The 20406-nt window shown below is 41.4% G+C and overlaps 1 protein-coding gene across 1 annotated transcript in view; it reads left to right on the top strand.

Annotated features, from left to right (window-relative positions):
- Positions 1–1047: 1047 nt before the first annotated feature.
- The window catches only part of MYRFL (myelin regulatory factor-like), a 100436-nt gene continuing 81077 nt past the window's right edge, over positions 1048–20406 (top strand). Inside the window, exon 1 of the mRNA XM_012735147.1 lies at positions 1048–1093. Within this exon, the coding sequence (XP_012590601.1) occupies positions 1048–1093 (46 nt within the window). The remainder of the gene's footprint in view (positions 1094–20406) is intronic.

The following is a 20406-nucleotide window of genomic DNA, read 5'->3' as shown; positions in this document are numbered from 1 at the left end:
AGGAGAGGTCTGCCGTGCCATGTGGGTCACCTCCCTGGCTGGGGATCAAACTGCAGTGGCTGCGGATAGCTTCATAGTGCTGTGTTTTAACACCCTTGCACCACCAGGGAGGGCCTCTGGTTTATACCTTTTTTTTTTTCCTTTAAGATTTATTTATTTATGCATACAGAACTGGGGTACAGGCCAGACAATTCACCAGAGACAGAGTGGGAAGTAGAACAGGCAGATCCATGAAGTACACTGCTGAGGGGAGCAGCGGGTGGGTCAGGAGAGGTCTGCTGTGCCATGTGGATCAACTCCGGGGCAGGGATCAAACTCTCACTGAAGCAGCTGTGGCTAGCTTGCAGTGCTGCATCCTAACCCATTCTGCCACCAGGGAGGACCTGGTTTATACCTTTAAAGGTATTAAACTCTAGAGGGAACAGACTATGGGTATAAAAATAATGTAAATTTTTGCTATGAACAAATTTGGGAATATTTAGCAAATCCTAACTTTTCCTTGTCACAGACCTGTTTAAATCTTCGGCTATTTTTAACTATCTATAAAACGGATGCTATTGAGTTAGGTCCCCTTTTTATAAGAAAATCACCCCCAAACTTGAATTTTGCTTGCCTGTAGCTAAATCTATTTGGTTGATAGAAACAGAGATATAAATATATTGGTGTAAAAGGACAAATAAGAGATAAGACTATGTATTTATTGCCCATTTATGTAATTACATGTGTCACCAAGGGCAAAGGTCTTTAAAACAAAGACAAGAGGCAGAGTAGAAACAGTTTCCTACAGAAAGATAGATGGATTTGCTACCACTTCCCTTTATATGAACTTTTTCAACTGCACGTTTGCATATCCTTCTGGTTTAATATCATATTCAAGAACTTAACCATCTTTTCTGGGAACAATCCGATGACTAAAGACATGCTTCACTCCAATAAAAAGAAAATGAAGATTTTTCAAGAGCATTCGTAGGCTTCAAGAACAGCTCTTCCTTGCTGAGGTCTGAGAACCCTTGTTCTATGAGGAAATATTCTTAGGACCCCAACAGCATGGATGTGGTAGGTGAAAAGGAGGCCCTGCAGCAGTTCTTCGAAGGTAAGAAACCAGTTTCCAACATGAAAGTTATAGCTTCTAAGAAATGGACTCTGGGTATCATTGTTTCCCCTTTTTGAAATGCAACGAAACTTGGTCTGGGGAGAAAAATTCTGTCATACTGATTCATTGGAAATCAGAAGTGGAGGCTTTTTTGTTGCATTGGTAGCAAAAACAAATGCAGATGATGACTTACTAAAATAATTCCATTTTATAACTTGGTTGTTGAAAGATTTAAGGTGTGGGGAGGCGAAAGGAGGGTTCAGTACATCTATGTCACTATTACGGGGCCGTATCTTGTGCTAGATTTTATTCTTCTAGTCTCGTTTAAAACTTTTAAATCTCTAAATGCCTTGAATATAGCACAAAAAAGTAACTGTATTAATTATACTAAAACTGTTTTTAAAAACAGTTTTAGTATAATTAATACAAAACCGCTTAAATCAGCAAAAGAACTTACACCTCTTTCTCACTTCCTCAGCTTTGTTTTTATAACATGTTAAACATGTGTAAACTGAATAATGATTTTTTTCCTGAATTTAATATTTTTCCCATGGAGAAGCATGATTACACAGATTTCTTCCCTCCGAAGCCTGAAAATGGCAGTACAGATTTTCCTATTTATTTGGGCTGATAGGAGGATGGTGGCTCTGTTGAAAATGTCAGTGTAAATATCAGCAAGGGCTTGTCCTCTCTGGCACTTCTAAGGTTACTATTGGGCGAATCCATATCACTGTGGCTTCGGCTCCTTATCGTTTAGCCACACTCAAGTCTTCCGCCTGAAGGGTGTCCTGGCGGCAGCTTCACGTTTCAAGCTGTTTCCCAAGAGAGAGTACGAGAAGAGTAGTGGAGGGCAGAAGAGACCTCCCCATTCACAGAATCTAAAGGACAGTTAGCATGGCGAAGAATGCTTTTGGCATTTCTGTTAAAAACTAGGTGTTTAGAAGTTTGAATGGAATTGACCCCAAACCAGACAGTGCCAAGCATGAAAGAATAGTTTTACCAAAAAAATAGTGAGATAAGTGAGATTGACTCGGAAGGAGTCAATATAAGACAAAAGTGTCTGTGATGAGCATTTTGACAGATGGCCAGACGGAGTGTAAGACCAGCAACACCATCGTGTTATCTCAATGTAGAGCGTTCTGTCTCTGACAGCGATTGGACTGGAGCATCTGCTGGGGTTGCTGGTACACACTGGGGACACTTATGCTATTCTCTTGTCCCTGCTTGGTTTGATATCCTATGTGACTTTCAATTCCAGTAGTAAATAGCTCCACTTGGAGCTCCAAGTGACAGTGACGTCTGCTGTATTTTAGAAAAACCACCTGTTCGTTTTACAAAAGCAAACGCTTCCCAGCAGAGGCTGGAATAATTAGTCTGGATTAATTATTATAACTGCTGGATTTGGAGATGCTGTTATACCTGGAAGCCGAATCTGTCCTTGTTTATACTATTTTCCGAGTCTCTGGGAATGTTTTTTCAACAAGTTCGCTGTGTATCTTTTTACACTATCTCATTCTCATACCATCTTTCTTAGTCTAAAACCGAACTCTCTTGCTCCTGAAGCCTTTTTCATGAAGGGGGAGTCATTTTCCCATGGAAAGAGAAAAATATTGTCAATGCTTTTCTTACATTATCTTTGAATGAATACGTGGAAGGGTGGTATATATACTTCAGAAATAAAAAATGGAGGCACCATATTAAGTTACTCCTTCCCCCTAAGATCACAGAGATAACTTTTTTTTATTACCTTTCATATTCGGTGAAATCTATTATTTACTGTGTACCAAGTCCTGTAGTGGTAGCCTGTAAGGCTTTGAAACCTTTCCCTGGGATGACAGTGATTTCTTTTCTCAAACATTTCTTTGAATAAATGCTTCAAACTAGACATGGATTTCTAATGAGGAAAGCCGTTGCTGCACGTTGTGGTCCTGGTGACATGTCAGCTTCTCATTAAAAGCAAGCTAATATACAGAATAAAGGCTTGAAAATATAGAACAGTATGACAATTTGTTACCCATGGAGAGCTCTTTTTCTCTATTTCTATTGATATTTCATATTAAGAAACTAAGTCCTAAATAATGTATTTTCCTTTTGGACACTTCCATATACAAAAAGTATCTGGATTAACAATACTATTTTGTGCTAAATGGCCTTAAACATTAAAGCTCATGGTGATATTAGTTATTATTTAAAAAAATTAATTTAAAAAATTTATATCTACGATGTTATGCTTTCAGTAAAATGTTAGGAAACAAAGGGTGGTTCCAGAAAGCTGGCAGTTCTAGTTCTAATTTTTTTTTTTTAAAGATTTGCTTATTTATGCAGATAGAACTAGGGTACAGGCCAGAGGTGCGAGGATGTGAGAGGATTCATCAGAGATAGAGTGGGGAGCAAAATAAGCTGATCTACTGAAATGCACTGCTGAGGGGAGTAGTGGGCAGGTCAGGAGAGGTCTGCTGCACCATGTGGGTCACTACCCTGACTGGGAATCGAACTCAGGCTGCAGTGGCTGTGGATAGTGCTTCATAGTGCTGTACTTTAACTCATTGCACCACCAGGGAGGGTCCTCTAGTTCTAATCTAAACTACTCTCTGTCACTGATGCAGCAGGCAGGCAGGCAAAGAGGTGGGTCAGGCTCTCTAGAGATCTCAGGATCCTCTGTGAACTCAGATACCGTGTGAAATGTTTGACTTTTTCTGCACCATTGCTACCACTATACACAAATGTCACAAAAGAGGGATATTATTTTATTTATAATAAATAAAAATTAGTTACCTCCTAAATTTCTGATAGTGGTGGATTAGTTAAATAAATTATTATTTTCTAACTACTGGAATATTCTGTAGATATTAAAATGATAAGAAAAGATGATTTAACAGGGAAAATGGTTTACAAGTTGTTATATATAGTATAGTTGAATATACATATTTTTAGAGCAAAGTTTACTAGCGCTGACTTGAAAACAATGTATATACATCATGCACACAAATAATACATATACATACATGCACATACATAATAACTTCAAGTATTAGTATCTCTTAGTGTAGGAGGATGGAGATTTCAATTGCTTTGTACTTTGTCATATAAAACCTGTAAAAGAATATAGAAAAAGAATATAAAAGATGTTGATGTAGATGAAAAAGACTGCCAAATGTTTTCTGTAGAAAATGAAGCCTCCAGCAAATCCTTCTGACTTAATCAGATTTTATGCAATTTGTATGTTTCATTGTCTTAGAGAAACCGAACTGCTAAATACAATGTAGAGGGCAGAACTTCCCTGGTGCCAGGGCTGGTACTAGGCAAATCTATGTTACAGGTAAAGGGTATATTTGGCCTTGGTTTAGTCTCTTAATTCTTTATTTTTTTAATTTTCACTTTGGGACCACTACTTTCTTACCATCTTAGAAAATTGGCACCATTAGGCCCTCTGCATTCAGTAAATAAATACAACCAATATAACCTGAGCTTGCACAGAAGGTACAGATGACAATGATCTGATGCCACCTCACAGCTCCATGTATTCAAACTTATATTCAACATGTTTCCACAGAACATGAAGCTGTTTGGATCAAATGAATCAGAAAGGCTATCTTCCAGAAAGGCGGGTTTGGTTGATCTCTAATGGTGGGATTTCAAACATCTTGATGCACCCTTGCTTCTCTGAAATTACCCCACAGAAGCAGGAGCCCCCTGTTTATTGGAGAGGCTGCTTGTGCTATTGTGCGTTGATAGCATGTACTTGCCAGGAAACTGGGAACAAGAACATAACAGGCCCTCCCTGCTGGCACTACAGGTTAAAGTGCAGCACTACAAAGCACTACAAAGCTAGCTGTAGCCACTTCAGCACGCGTTCCATACCTCACCAGGGTGGTGAGCTACATGGCACAGTAAACCTCTCCTGTCTCACCCTCTGCACCTCTGGCCTGTACCCCAGTTCTGTATGAATAAGTAAGTAAAATCCCTTAAGAAAAAAAAAAAAAAAAAAGGACATGCCAAGGACAGGAAAAATAGCCAGATTGTGCAAACATCTTATGATTATCTGAGCATTTCTAGCTGATATTGGTAGCTAGTTATGTTACAGGGTAGGGAAGAGGGCGCCACCAAGCCCCCAAGCCTGCCTGCTCTAAAGAGGTTCTGCCATCTGCCACATCAAGACAAAACATATAAGACCTTTAATGGACGGAACTTTAGTACAATGAGTGTGCAATACTGAAAAGACAAAGAATATAGTTTCTAAATCAAACACCCAAAGTTATCCATCTTCTTGTGGGTCAAAGTCTACCCAAACGGGATTGACCCAAAGCAAGGCCTAAAAGCCCATGACAAGCCTAAAGCACCTTCTGGCTGGGACACATAGAAAAGGGTCAGAAATGGCCAGACAAGTCTGGGAGGAAAAGAGTAAAATCAAAATAAAAATAAGCGCTGCCATAGTGTAAAATGTCTCTGGTATCATTATTATTATTATTTTTCCCCCTGGTCCTTTATGCTCCTGCTATGAGCTGAGCCATCCGGTATTTTTCCTTTTCTTTCTGGCTTATTTCACTAAGCATGATCCCTTCCAGGTCCATCCATGTTGCTGCAAAAGGCATGTGTTTATCTTTTTGATTGCTGAGTAATATTCCATTGTGTATATGTACCACATCTTTTTAATCCAATTATCTACTTTTGGGCATCTGGGTTGATTCCCTGTCTTTCCTAATATAAATATAGCAGCAATAAACGTGGAGGTGCAAGTGTCTTTTTGAATCAGTGTTATTGTGTCTTTGGGGTAGATACCTAGAAGTGGGATTACTGGGTCATATGGAAGCTCCAATAATGGAGTTTTTATTTATCTTGAACAGTCATCTTCAAACTATGACCCACAGGATAATAAAATCTGGCTTGCAGCTTGTTTTGGAAGTAAAATTTTGTGGGAATACACCCAGCCATTGATAGATTATCTATGGCTACTTTGATGCTATGATGGCAGAGCTGAGTGGTAACCACAAAATCACGTGGCTCTCAAAACCTGTAATATCCTGGTGTCTGGGTTCGCTGTCAGGGAATTGCTTGCTTCTGACTCTGAGCAGCGCTGCGTGCGTAGCGGGCCTGCTTGTGCACTTTTTTTTCACGCTGGCAACGAAAATGGCACCGCTGCTCGCTTGCCTCAGCTGCCGCTTCTGCAGGGCTGGGAAGCGTAGGCGCCCTTGGTTTGCCTTCCTGGTGGAATGGTGAGTTCACTCCAAAGTGCTTCTTTCCAAGACAGGCCTTCTTATGGAGTCCTGCCTGGCTTCATCTGGCTTTTATTTGATCTTTTCTAGTAGGGGAGACGAGGCCTTCAGTGGATCACGGTCCCAATTGCGTTGGCTCCTGGTTTCTGGGGTTGGAGTCTGCCCAGCTCCCACAACCCTGGGACCGGTGAGGCCCATTCTCATGTTAAGAACATTCCTTCAGGGCGCAGCACTAGGAAGCTAAAGCCATTTCTGCATGAGTTCCATCCCCGCCTGCCCCGGAGGTGACCACATGGCGTGGCAGACCTCTCCTGACCCGCCCGCTGCTCCCCTCAGCAGTGTACTTCGTCGATCTGCCTGTTCTGCTCCCCACTCTATCTCTGGTGAGTCCTCTCACCACCCCTGCCTGTACCCCAGTTGTGTCTAAATAAATAATAATAAAAAAAGGGACGTTCCTCCAGAGGAATTTCACAAAGTCCTGGGTTCCCCGTTGTGGCTTGGGAAATGGACCCCACGCCTCACCAGTGCCGATTCTTTCTCTTCAGCAGCCACCAACCTTAGTTGCTTGTGCCCCTGGGGATCTCCTGGGACTGTATAGCAGGTTTGAAGCCTCTGGATTTTTCTAGGCGCACTTATCAATGTTTTTTTTCCAGTTATTTTCAAGGGAGGGTGATTCTAGCTTCTTCGTTCTGTTATGTCGTTTTGACATATTATTAACATTTTTTTGAAAATTGCTGTTTTATCTTAATTTCTGGGTTGCAACAGAATCCGTAACCACATACCAAAGCCAATATGCTAACCCAAAAGAGAGTGATTTCTTAAAATCTCTGCCCAGTTTTACTGATGGATATAGAAAAACAGGTGCTTCTCTCTGAGTGGTTGACCTGACCTAGAAAAGGTGATTATTTTCTTTGCTGGACTTCCTTGTCTCTCTGAGGGCTATACCTGGGGTGCTTGAAGACATGTTTCCAGGGATCCAGATGGTGCCCAGTCTACTAGGAGGAATCCCATGGCAGTGGGTCAACATTTGTTGGCGATTTATAGCTAGTCTCCTTGTAAAATGATTCTGGAGTTTATTTTAAAGGGTCTCTTCAAAATTGATTTTTTCTAAAAAAAAATTTACTTATTTATGCATACAGAACTGGGATACAGGCCAGAGATGTAGGGGCAGTGAGAGGATTTACCAGATACAGAATGGAGAGCAGAACAGGCAGCTCTATGAAGTACACCATTGAGGGGAGCAGCAGGCAGGTCAGGAGAGGTTCTGTTGCGCCACGTGGGTCACCTCCGAGGACCGGGATTGAACTTGCACTGAGGTGGCTGTGGCTAGCTTGTAGTGCTGTGTCCTAACCTGTTGCACCACCAGGCAGGGGCCAACATTGATATGAGAAAAAGGAGAGGGCAATAATAGCAAAATTTACATATTGGTGGGTCAGCCAGAAGATTAGTATCTATTCCCTGCCTCTTTTTTCTTGGACTTTCACCCATCTTTCTCTTCTTTTCTTCACCAAACTCTTGAAAAATACCCAGTCTATCATCATTCTTCACATCATACCTGTTTTCAACCTGATTTAATCTGTCACCTGCGGAGATTTGTGCTTCTGGAATTTCTAATTGCTAAGTTAGATTGTTAGCCTTATCTGGGATAAGTCACCAGCTCCCATGGAAACTCCTGTTTGATTCCATGTCATCTTCATTGTTCATTCTTATTCAGTCTCTCCATAATATAACATAATTATGTAGTCCGCCTCCTCTTTGTCTGCCCAGGGTCCTGTTTCAGAAACTCTTATTTGAATATGAAAATATTATCCTGACTTGCTTCCTTTATTCTCATAGATCAATATGTTCCAAGCCCTAACTCTCTATGTATACTTGCTTAATGTACATCCATCTGGGTGTCCCTCAGTTTTACCAAAGCAGCACATTCAAAATACTCTGCTTCTTTTCCCCAATGAGTGAGGATAGACTGAATGGTCATCATGATTCCTCCCTTCCTGATGCAACTTCACTCACTCCAACTTTCCAACAAACCTTCTTTGTTGGCAACAACAAACTCCCCAAACTAGAAACGGGGGTGTCCACCTTCATGACAACTCTACAGTTACTTTTTTTTTTTTAACCAACTTCTGTTGCTTCAGCCTCATCTGAACCTTCATTCAGTTCAAATGGTCATCTTTTGCAAGCTCCTTCTAACTTCTTTAGGGAGAGAAGTCAGGGTGCTGACTACTTTCTACTTTGTCATTGTTCTGTACAAATACCATTGCTTAAATATTTTTGTTGAATCTCATTGGTGGAGCTTAGTGGCATGATCCCAGTGTAGCATTCAGGCACCCTTATTTCTGGGGACTCCCGACAATAGTCTTCTCCAGCAGCCATAACACATATTTAAACAGGACTCCAGTTGCCTAAGTAACAGTTTATTTTCTTATAATCCTGGAGTTTGGGAAATTGAAGATCAAGGTATCAGCAAATTTGGCTCCTTAGTGAGGACTCTCTTATTAGCTTGGCAACAGCTGCCAACTCACTGTGATAGAGAAAGACAGATAGACCGACACACAGTTCTCTGATGTCTCTTCTTACAGTGATACTAACCCCTTTGTGAGGGAGCTACCCATATGACCTCATCTAAATCTAGTGCTTCCAAATATCAGCAGCGCATGCATTTTGAGGTGACACTATTCCACACACAGCACTTCCTCATACTCACAATCTGTGAAAGGTAGTTTGATGTGGTTAATAGGGTGCTCCCAAGTCACGGTTCTAATTTTGGTTCTACCTTTGTTAACCATGTGATGTGAGCAAGTTACTTAATCTCTTTGTGCTTCAGTTCTGTATCTATAAAACTGAAATAATACTGGCACTTAGGGGCCCTCCCTGGTGGCGCAGCGGGTTAAAGCACAGCACTAAAAATCTAAAGCATTTCTGCATGAGTTCGATCCCTGCCTGCCCCGGAGGAGATCCACATGGCATGGCAGACCTCTCCTGACCCACCCGCTGCTCCCCTCAGCAGTGTACTTGGTCGATCTGCCTGTTCTGCTCCCCACTCTGTATCTGGTGAAACCTCTCACCACCCCTATGTCTCTGGCCTAAGCCCCAGTTCTGTATGCATAAATAAATAAATAAATCTTAAAAAAAAATTCTGACACTTAGCTAATAGGATGATTGTGAAGGTTACATGAGTCAGTAGCCACGAGATCCAGAAGAATCCATCAACAATGGATGTGTTTGACATTATCACTGTTGTTATATTATCGATTAACTCTGCTATACTGAGCCTTTCATGCTTTCTTTAATACATGCAGCTCTTTCATAACCCAAGCTTTTGACTGTGCCAAGTCTTTGTGCTTTCTGCCTAGAGTATGTTTTCCAACTTCTTCAGCCAGCAAACTTTCCTGGATAAAGTTGAAAGCAGAATTCTCCATGTTTCTCCTGAACTTTGTTCATACCTCTGGAAGTACACCATTCACCCCAAAGTTGCATTTGTGTGCTTACGTGTCTATCTCCAACAGAAAATAGTCAGCATCTTCAGATCAAGACTTGACTTTGTCTTATTCGTCTTTGCAAGTTTAATGTCCTGCATGCAGCATTTACTCAAAAACTGTTCATTAAATATGAGTTAAGCAAATGTGATTCTTCACCAAAACTTCTGTTGGAAAAACAGGTGTAATTTTGGTAATTACATCACACCAAAAACTCAACTTGTGTTCTTTTCTTTGTCGACATTTTACTGTTAGAGTTCACACGGGGGAGGAAGTCACAGGCTATCCTTGGGTCTGTGACTCAGTAGTGAGCTTTCTCGCATATGTAACTCTGTGACCCCTAAAGAGAACTTTTTACTAGTGGAAAGGAATGGCGTTCATGTGGTTCTTAGTAGGAATCATGACAGAGATGCTGACAAGGGATGAAGAGAATGAAAACACTAGTCCCTAAGTGAGAGGTGTAGGGTCTACCTCAGACCAGGCCGTGAACTGAATTGGAATCAGTATTTGAAGTCTATCGGATATGTAGGAGTCAAGCAGAGTAGTAGAAGCTGCAGATCTGAACCTGAATTGTCCAGGCATCAATAATTCAGTCAAGATAATAGACCCGAGGCTGTAGGAATGACTTTGGAGTTGTCTTATGATTGCATACTGGTCACATTTCACAGGCCACCCATGTTCGTAGTGGAAATTGAGCACCATTACGAATACACATATCAAACTGAGCTCCTGCCACCAGCCTGCACTGTGGTGTGAGTGACACAGCAATTAGAGCACAGGTGCTGCAATCAGATTGTCAATTCCCACCTCACCACCCACTTAAGATGCTGCCTTGGCAAATGACTGGCACTCTCTGACATTGTTTCATCATCTATCAGTGAAATAGGTTTCACCTTTTAGGAAGGGAGTGAGAATTAAGAAAGGTGAGGTATGTGAAGAAATTTACATAGTGCCTAATGGAGCGGAATTGTTCAGGCGATATTGTCAGTATTCTATAATGAACAAAGGTTGTCTTTCTAGCTATAGTAGCTAATGATCAGTAAGGAAACCAATGCTATGTAAGTGATGCTTGGCTTGATGTTAGACATTGAACTAAGACCTTGAGCTGTAATTAATTCTTAATTTGCACAATAAAATAAACGGGAGGATGTTATCAGCATGTTAGAGATAAGAAAACAGATTCAGCTGTTTGTGACTTTCCTAAGATAACAAATTTTTTGTGTATCCGAGCTTGGAGTTGGACAGAAGCCTGTCTCTCCCTGAGGTTTATGTTCTTGGCAGTGCACACCATGTCTTCTAACAGGAAGCAAGAGAACATCTGCAGAGTTAGAGTGGAACTTTATGGCTCCTATGAAAACAACTAGGATGTGTGTGTGATGTGTGTGTGTGTGTGTGTGTGTGTGTGTGCGAGTGACAGTGACAATTAAATGGAATTACTCTGGAGTGAGTGGTTAGTATGTTAGTGCTGTCTGGAAAGTTCCTGTGCCTAGTTCCTGTGCCGTAAGATGAATTGTGAATGGCAAAAGGGGGAATGGTTTATGTTCTCAGAACAGGCAGCTACAGAAATTCAAAAGATAAGGCTATTGAGAAGAATACAAGGTATATAAACACCAATTGGGTGCTGTAATAGTGCTCCAGGCAAAACATGCATCTGTGGAGGTTTTGACTCACAATTTTGTCCTATTGGTCATCAAATATAGTTCAGTAAGGTGATATCTTGATATTTGATTCCCTGAAAATAGCAACATAAGAAACAGTTGTCATGCATAACAATGGGAAGTAATGTGTTCTCAGGAGAATGTCATATGAATTGATAATTGGGTGTAGTGTTATTTCCAAGGGGTTAAAGTGATCAATGTTGTCAAATATTAGGCACCAAGAAATGTTTCCTGGGGATTCCCTATTTTATGCTATTGATGTCTTGATCTAGGCGAACCTGGGTTCGAATCCTGATTCTCTGCTGCTTAGTAGTTGACCTTGGACCAGTGACATACTTAACAGTGCAGAATTTCATTTTTCTCTATCTGTAAAATGGAGACAATAACACTGCATTTTAGGCTTGTGTGCATTAATGATGAAACTTTGAACTGATGAAATACATGATAGTTATTGATTCTTACTAGCATATTCGCAAATATGAAGGAACGAAATTGCTTGCTTTATTTTGAAACAAGAGTGAGTATATGTGCATTATAGTACTTATATATAATATGTATTTATTTATCTTCATATACTTCTTTTTCAAAGTTGCTCTTGTCTCCAGTAGTTACTTTAACTTTTACATGTTCACATTAATTCCAGAGCCTTTATGATCATAAAATCCATTTATAGCCCTTAGTTGCCAAGCAACAAAGGACAAAGTACTGAGTATTTCCTTTTATTGTAAAAGGTTTGGCTTTCCCATGTTGGTCTTGAACTCAACCTTTTTCAGAAAAGATCAACAATAAATATTAATAGCATATATTCCAAGGCTTTAGTGGGCGTTCCTTGTTTGAGGATAGAATCAAAGCTGTAAGAAATATATTGTCATCAGTATTCTATTCAGTTCTTGACTATTCTAAAATATTTTGTGCTAATTTTATAGGAAAGTGAGAAACTCTGAAAGTTGGGAGACTGCAACTTCAGTTCAGGGACTGAATTTATTTCATTTTACCTGTGTCCTGAGACATCATCACTGTAAAAGAACCAATTCTGTGGGATTGTCAGTTCCCTTTGAGGAAAGGCTGGGTATAAAAGACATGAAAAACACTGCATTCTGACGTTGGTCACCACAGAACTCAAATAGGTTATTCAGTCATGTGTTGGCGGGACTGGAGGAAGTTGGCTTTGAGGCATTAACTTCCTTGAAAGGTGTCAAAGCGTCTAGTTACTTCTCTTGTTTTTGTCCATGGATAATTCATTAGCAAAGGTTGGAAATCCCAAGAAATTTTTCAGTGGGGAAGAGACATTGTGCTCACCATGAAACACAGCCTGGGCACGTGGCAATTTACAGCCAACAAGCCAGACTAAGGGGGAGGTGGGGGGGATTCTGACTTGACTGACCTAACAGGATGCTTGCTAAAGCCAGGGGGAACCTCCTAAGATATCAAGGGTGATCAGATAGGGGGAGCGATCCTATTTATGCTGATTTATTAGGTTTTGCTAAATTTGGACAATGTAGAGAGGAACATGGAAGTAGGCCAACTGAAGAGAGGAGCCTGTGTAGAGGTTGGTCAAAGAACAAATCTGTCAGGAGGGGGATTCTGTATGTTATCACAGTTAGTCACAACCAGCACTCTAAGGTGGTAAACCCATTTCCTTTTTCCAAGTAAGGAAACAGGCCCAGAAAAGTGTGGTAGAACTGGAACTTAACCCAGGTCTGCATTGTACTTTCCAAATCTTATGCTTTTCTTACTCCAGGTCATACATGACTCCTGCTTCAGGAACACCCATTCCTCCTTGGTTCACCTGGCTAACTGTGGGTCACCCTTCAGGTGTCTGTCTTGGCATCATTCCTGGTGGCTCCCTGCATGGCATGGCACTTTGCACTTCACCTTTTCAAAGCACGCACTTCCTTTTTCTGTGTCTGTCTCCGGTGGACAACGGGAATCTCATTTATTCCTGGAGGTTCAGCAGCTAGAGAGCAGGAACTCAAATTTGTTGAGTCGATAAATTAAAACACACCTCCAAGGTTGATCTCTCTGCAGGAGTCTCCTACCTGGATTTCCCGCTCTTGTTTCTCACATCTTAGAGGATATGAATCTGTCTTTCACCAGGCTGTAGACTCAGTCCTCAGCCCGTGCTTTGCTGGCACCACCTGGCTTGGCAGGACAGTAAGATTTTGCCGAGGCAGAATAGGCATCACTGACAGCCACGGGTTGGGCAGCTTCGTTGTTACATTTCCTGAATTTGTGCTTGCTGGGTGGGCTTAAGGAGGCACCGACTTGCTATTCCACACTACATTCCAGGTGCTGAGTCTGATAGTGGGTGAGTGTCTTCTTAGCTCTTCTTGCTTAGGATGTCTTGGTTTTCTCCTTTTCCTTCTTCTTTCCCTTTTTCCTCCTTTTTGGCTTTTCGAAAAATTAGACTTTCTAATAGATCAGACCAGAATAATAATTCTTCAAAGACTTGGACATAAGAACAAAAAGATTCCTTCATTTGTTCCTATACCATTAAAAAAAAGTTACCAGTTTCTGTTCCCCAAGTTCATTTTCTGTGGTTAAAAGTAATATTGGTTAAAATACAATTGATCATGGTTTTTTAAAAATGTATATTAACATTAGTAATTTATTGACGAGAAAATGGACAAAACATAAATGTTTAATCCTCGTGTTGAAGGGTAGGGAAAAAGCCCCATTACGAGGTTCCAAAACTGCTAGGAAAATGTGTTCCCAGGCTCCTTTAAGGCCAGAGGATCCTGCTTAGTTTTTGCTTCCATCATTTATTTAAGAGAAGTAGGAATTTCACAGTAAGCCAGTGAAGACACTGAAATACTTTAATGAGGACTGACGCTAAGTGATTCAATGGACTGACCGTTTTTCCATCCTACTTAAAACCCTTGCTACTTTTTGATTATTCACCAAGAAGCTGTGTGAATTCTATACAAGGGCAACTCCTCAAAGGTATTCAGTCAGTCAGTAATCATTTATTATTTATACCAAGTGGTTCTTGAGTTTGTGAAAAGCAGGAAAGGGTACATTCATTGTGATGTTAATGCTGAGCGATCTTGGATCTACACAATTTTAAAGTTGTATATGCCAGCTGCCTGCTCAAGAGTGCTACACACACCTTCTTTCCTGCTAACAGCTTAAGATGTTTGCATGGTGGTGGAGAGTCCTGGAGCTCAGGAAGGGTAGGTCTAATGTAATTGGTTTCAACCTACTGTGATAATCTCTAATTTTTCCTCTCTTCCCTTTGTAACTCAGCATCTTTAACTCTTTTGCAAACATTCTTTTTTTTTTAACTAAATTTTTTTAAAAAAGATTTATTTATTTATACATACAGAACTGGGGTACAGGCCAGAGGTGCAGGGTGGTGAGAGGATTCACCAGAGACAGAATGGGGTACAGAACAGGCAGATCGACGAAGTACACTGCTGAGGGGAGCAGGGGGCAGGTCAGGAGGGGTCTGCTGCTCCATGTGGATCTCCTCCAGGCCTGGGGATTGAACTCATGCTGAAATGGCTTTAGCTTCTTAGTGCTGTGCTTTAACCTGCTGTGCCACCAGGGAGGGCCAAAAACATTCTTTTAAAAATAGGCAAATTGCTCTAGTTGCTGAAGCACTTAATAATATGAATAATTTGACATGTCCTTTATATGTTTATTAGGAATGTTATTGTATTAGTTAGCTTTTGAGCGGTTTGCCTACTTCCCTTCATCATTTTGCCAAGAGCAAGGTTGTTTAGGAACGTGCAATTATGTTAGTGCAGTGACTGCCAGGGGCCCTGGGGCGATATCTGTTCTTGCTATTTGAGTGAGTTATTTCAACTCCTATTTGCTATTCTGAAAAATGGGCCTAACAGGAGTCACTATCTGATAGAATAAAATTATTGTGAGGTTTAAATGAGGAAGTAAATGTAAATTCTTAACACAGGAAAAAGTACTTGATAAAAGTACTTGCTAAGATTTTATCATCATCATCATCTTCCCTTGGCTAGCTCTCATGTGATTTGATTTGTAATTTTTCCCATGCTGTTGGCTCACTTCTGGGCACCCATTCTCTTTGTCAACTTTTCTTGTAAGGCACGGAGCTCATGCCATCAGGATTGGTGGTATGCGTGGAGGAACAATGCCCTCGTCATCCCAGTTCTATACTCAATGACTTATTATTACTTTCACTTGTCTCTTTCCTCACAGTACTTCCTCTGATGACGTAACTAAAAGAACCTATGTCTTTTTCATCTACTTCCTCATAAACCAAGTTTCCCTATCTCATATTTATATAATGTAAAAAGTCAATATAAAACGGAATGCTTATTCTTATTACATTTCATCTCGTCAGAGTCAGCCCCTTAGTCCGATTTGGCTAATCCCAAATCGTTTAAACTATATTGTACCTTGTCCACTTCCTTTAGGCCATCTGCATACTTCGTCAGTTTGCTTTCTGTTACGTATCCAAACCACAAACAATATTATCGAGAAGGCTGACAGCAGTTATTTTTTAAAAAAAGATTTATTTATGCATACAGGAACTGGGATACAGGCCAGAGGTATGGGGCTGGAGGTTATAGGATTCACCTGAGACAGAGTGGGGAACAGAACAGGTAGATTAACTGTAGTACACTGTTGAGAGGAGCAGCGGGTGGCAACAGGAGAGGTCTGTTGTGCCACGTGGGTCAGCTTCCTGGCCGGGAATCGAACTCATGCTACAGTGGCTGCAGAGAGCTTTACCGTGCTGTGCTTTAACCCCTCCAACCACCAGGGAGGGCCTGACAGCAGAGTCATTTCATACTGAGTTTTAGGTTTTTCTCAAAGCTAGTATTTTCCCAGGTATGAAGTCGCCATATTCTAGTGTATTTCCTCCACTTGTTTCCATCTCCTCTGTGTCTCTCCAGGCCTGACTTCTCTCACCATGTTGGGGCTCTCACCTCTACCTTGAGAATAAGATTGAGTTTTACTCATTGTTGTATCTGCAGTGCCTACCACACATATGTCATTACATTTTTATTGAATATTTTGTTAGTAGTTTGCAAAATGTCTGTATCAGGATGTACATTTTCATGGAATGTTGAACAGGAAAAGGAAATTCATCCATACTAGTTTTTGGTGTGTGTGTGTGTGTAGGCACCCTGATGTCTTCTGTTTTCATTGTTCAGTAGCCACAAGTTTAGCAATCCTTTCTAGAATTTTGCTTCTGTGACAGTTAGAGAAACCTATGTGGGTGTTGCCACCCTGTCACACAAAGTGCTTGAATAGTTACTTTATTCAAGTTGAATAAAGGTTAATTTTCATTTTATCTTTTGATTATCGGGCACATACATTTCAGGTGATTCATATCACGTTAAAGTCCAGAGGCAGTCTTCTAGATGGATCACTATCTCCAACAATGGTACATGTTGACTCGGCTTGAATTAATAGATTAGATGTTTCCTGGATCATTGTAGTATTATCTGGGGAGACTCCCAGATTCCAGGTCATTAGTGGAATTTTTCTTGGGGACAGTCACCTTTCTCACTTGTCTCTTCTACATTTTGAAAATGGGAATGACATGACTTGACTCTGTGCAAATGAGCTTCTCCAGTTCCCTCCTAGGCTCTCAACTAACTCTCCTAGTTCCTATCTCATGGCATCTATCTATGCAACTTCATATCCAGCCACTAAAACGGGCAAGTGGAGATAGACCCAGATTCCCTCCATTCAGTCATGAGATACAGTGGAGTTCTCCTCTCAAAACTACTCACATCCAGTTGTGTGCTGGCAAATATTTAACAAGCAACTATTTAAGGGGAAAATCCCCAATGTGTAGCGTTTGCCAGTTTCCATAGTGAAATTTCTTCCATGATGGTCAATGTTAAGCTACTGACATGAAGACACTAATTGTGAAGCTGGGAAGAGATGTGTATGGCTGTTCATTCTCCCACCTTCCTCACTCTACTTGCACTACACCAGATCAGAGTTTCATGCATTCAGGCCCCCAGGGTCTGCCCCTGTTGACAGGTCCAGTCTCATCTATTCCTGGGGGCTTTTCCTAATACCCTTTTGCTCCTGTTGGGTCATTTAGATATCATCTTTGTGCTATGGTATATTTTTATGTCAGCCTTTCTCACAAGCTGTGTACTTCTTGAGCACAGGTAGGGCCCTCCCTGGTAGCACAATCGCTTAAAGTGCAGCACTATCAAGCTGTCCGCAGCCATTGCAGTATGAGTTTGATTCCCAGCCAGGGAGCTGACCTACGTGGCACGGCAGACCTCTCCTGTCCCGCCCGCTGCTCCCCTTAGCAGTGACTTTTAGTTAATCCACCTGTTCTGTTCTCCACTCTGTCTTTGGAGAATCCTGTCACCCCACATCTCTGACCTATACCCCAGTTCTTGTGTGCAAAAGTAAATAAAATCTTTGTCCAAAAAAAGAAACGGATGATAATGACAAGGGGTAGTACTTATTGAACTGGGAACTATGCTAAGCCCTTAATATAATTTGTCTCACTTAATTCTCATAACAAGTCTATGAAGTAGATGCTCTTATTATCCTCATTTTATAAATAAGGAAAATGAAGCATAGAGGGCTAGATAAGCTTCTCAAGTTTCACAGCAGGGAAGTATCTTACCGGAGTTCACCACAGGTTTAACTGTAGAACCAAGAACTGAACAACTAAGGCTGCTTTGTTTTTGTGTCTCTGGCGCCTGGTTTTGGTGCAAAACAACAGGTGCCTGGATGCTCTATTGGAGGACTAATGTTGGCAGTGCCCTTAACCAGTCACTTTGCTCGGTGTTGCTGAGCTCAGTCTGGTCTTGCCACAACAGGTCAAATGACTTCAAACCTATATGCCTGATCATGTCATCTCCCTGAGAAAAAATTTCAATGGTGCTGCAATTTTCAAGACAGCCCTTACCTTGACACCATGAACCTTCTGGATCTGGTGTCTGCCAGTTTTCCTGGACACATCTCCCACCTATTATCATAGTTGTTCATTCAAATTTTATTACTCATCTAAAAAATACAGTATTTGTTAAATAACTATGATGTTCTCTGTGGTTAGGATCTGGACAAAGAGAAGCAATTTCTACCCAAAAGGAGACTTGAGTAAAGAGACACAGAGACATAACACATAATAGCTCTGGTGGTTGATCTCAAAGTACAGCTTGCAGTGGGGGCGGGGTGAGGGGGGCAGCGCTCTCAGGCTCTGTCACGTTCTTCCACCTCCTGGCTCTGACCACATAGCTCACACATTTCCCGAAATTCCCGCTGTTGATTACTTCATTCATTTGTTACATGCTCTTTTCTGTTTCTAGAATGGTTTTGTTGTTGTTTTACTGTCCTCTATTAATTCTTAAAGTTTCCACTCAAGTGTTACTTGCAGGAAGTCCTTGACCATCTCTGGCCAATATCCCATTGCATAAACATTCACATCCATCCTAATACTTAATACCCTGTACTGATATTGCTGACTTTCTTACCTTTCTCAGCGGATGGTGAATGAACTCATCTCTGATTTTTGTGGGCACATAGTGGACATTAAATCAAGGTTGAATAAATGAATGAAACAACTGTTCATTAGTGATCAGAAACATTTCTGGGAAAATATACCTTCTCATGTAATTCTGAACTGGCTAAGATGCTAAGCACCAACATTAGATTTGAAATCCAAATTAATTTGCAGTGAATTTCCAAGACAAAATTATCCTTAGCAATTGGGAAAGAATGCTTTTCCACCTTCTTTGGAAAGTCCACCAACATTTCTGCTTTAATTTTTCATGATCATTGTAATGACACAGGGGAACTGTATGTTTAAATCTGAAGGACAATTACTTGGGGAATGACCAAAGTTGCTTTTTAGAATCTTGATGGACAAATTTTGTCCTCTTGCCTCTTATCTGAATACTCTGTGTATCACTGTTGTGGGATAAAAGGTAGATATGGGCAGGGATGGGTCGTCTGGATTGAGGAAAGTGGTGAAAGGGATGGGAATGGGGTGGAGTATTTATAGAGGACTGGGCGTGGTGAATGGCAGGTCACGGGGGAGGCAGGAGGAAATCAAAGGAAGGACCTTGCTGTGTTCGCCCTACTCAGACCTTACAAATAGCATTTTTTAAAAAAGATTTATTTATTTATTCAAATAGAACCTGGGTAGAGCCCAGAGATGCGGAGGTGAGAGGATTCACCAGAGACAGAGCGGGAAGCAGAACAGGCAGATCGACGAAGTACACTGCTGAGGGGAGCAGTGGGCGGGTCAGGAGAGGTCTGCCGCGCCATGTGGTCACCTCCGGGGCAGGTGGGGATCGAACTCATGCGGAAGTGGCTTTAGTTTCTCAGGGCAGTGCTTTAACCCGCTGCGCCACCAGGGAGGGCCACAAATAGCATTTTTGCCTCAAACTACTATCTACTATCAGCTTGTCTACTATCACCTTCTGTGGGTGCAGCATGGATTGATGCCAGTGGATTGATCTTCATAACCTGTGCTTTTTCGTGTCTGCCAAAAGGCAAGGCAGCAGGCCAGAAGAGTACCCTCGGTGTCACTATGCCTGGAAGGGGTGGCGGAGGATCCAGATGAAGGAAGGGCTTCGCTTTTGGAGGTCTCTGGTATCCCCTGGAGGCTGAGCTGCTCCTCCTTCTGTGAGCAGGATTGTGGCAGCCCTTTCCAACCACAAAATTTAACTCTAGAAAAGACTGGAAGCAAGGTTTGAAATCGAACCTTCTTGACAGAGGGTGGGATGCCCGACAATGCTCCCTGCAGGGTTGGGCAGTATAAACAAGTGTTTAAGACATTCAGAGCAAAGTGATTATTTTAAAAAGCAGGAGATTTGTTGTAAGAGCCATTTGAGAGTTGCCCTGTGTGCAGGGCTTCCTGAAAACAATTTTATCTGACACTATGGATTCGTCTTGTTGAGTAATTTCCTTAGGGTCTGAAAAACACAGGTGTGACTTTGGAGTGCTGGAGAAAGCCAGCCCTTGCGGGGATCATCTCTGCTGTTCATGTAGGGGTTGGA

This window comes from Condylura cristata, unplaced genomic scaffold, assembly GCF_000260355.1.
Source record: "Condylura cristata isolate star-nosed mole 26May11 unplaced genomic scaffold, ConCri1.0 scaffold00004, whole genome shotgun sequence".
Lineage (NCBI taxonomy): Eukaryota > Metazoa > Chordata > Mammalia > Eulipotyphla > Talpidae > Condylura > Condylura cristata.
The sequence above is the reverse complement of the archived record's forward strand: the minus strand, read 5'-3'. Positions and strand labels throughout refer to the sequence as shown.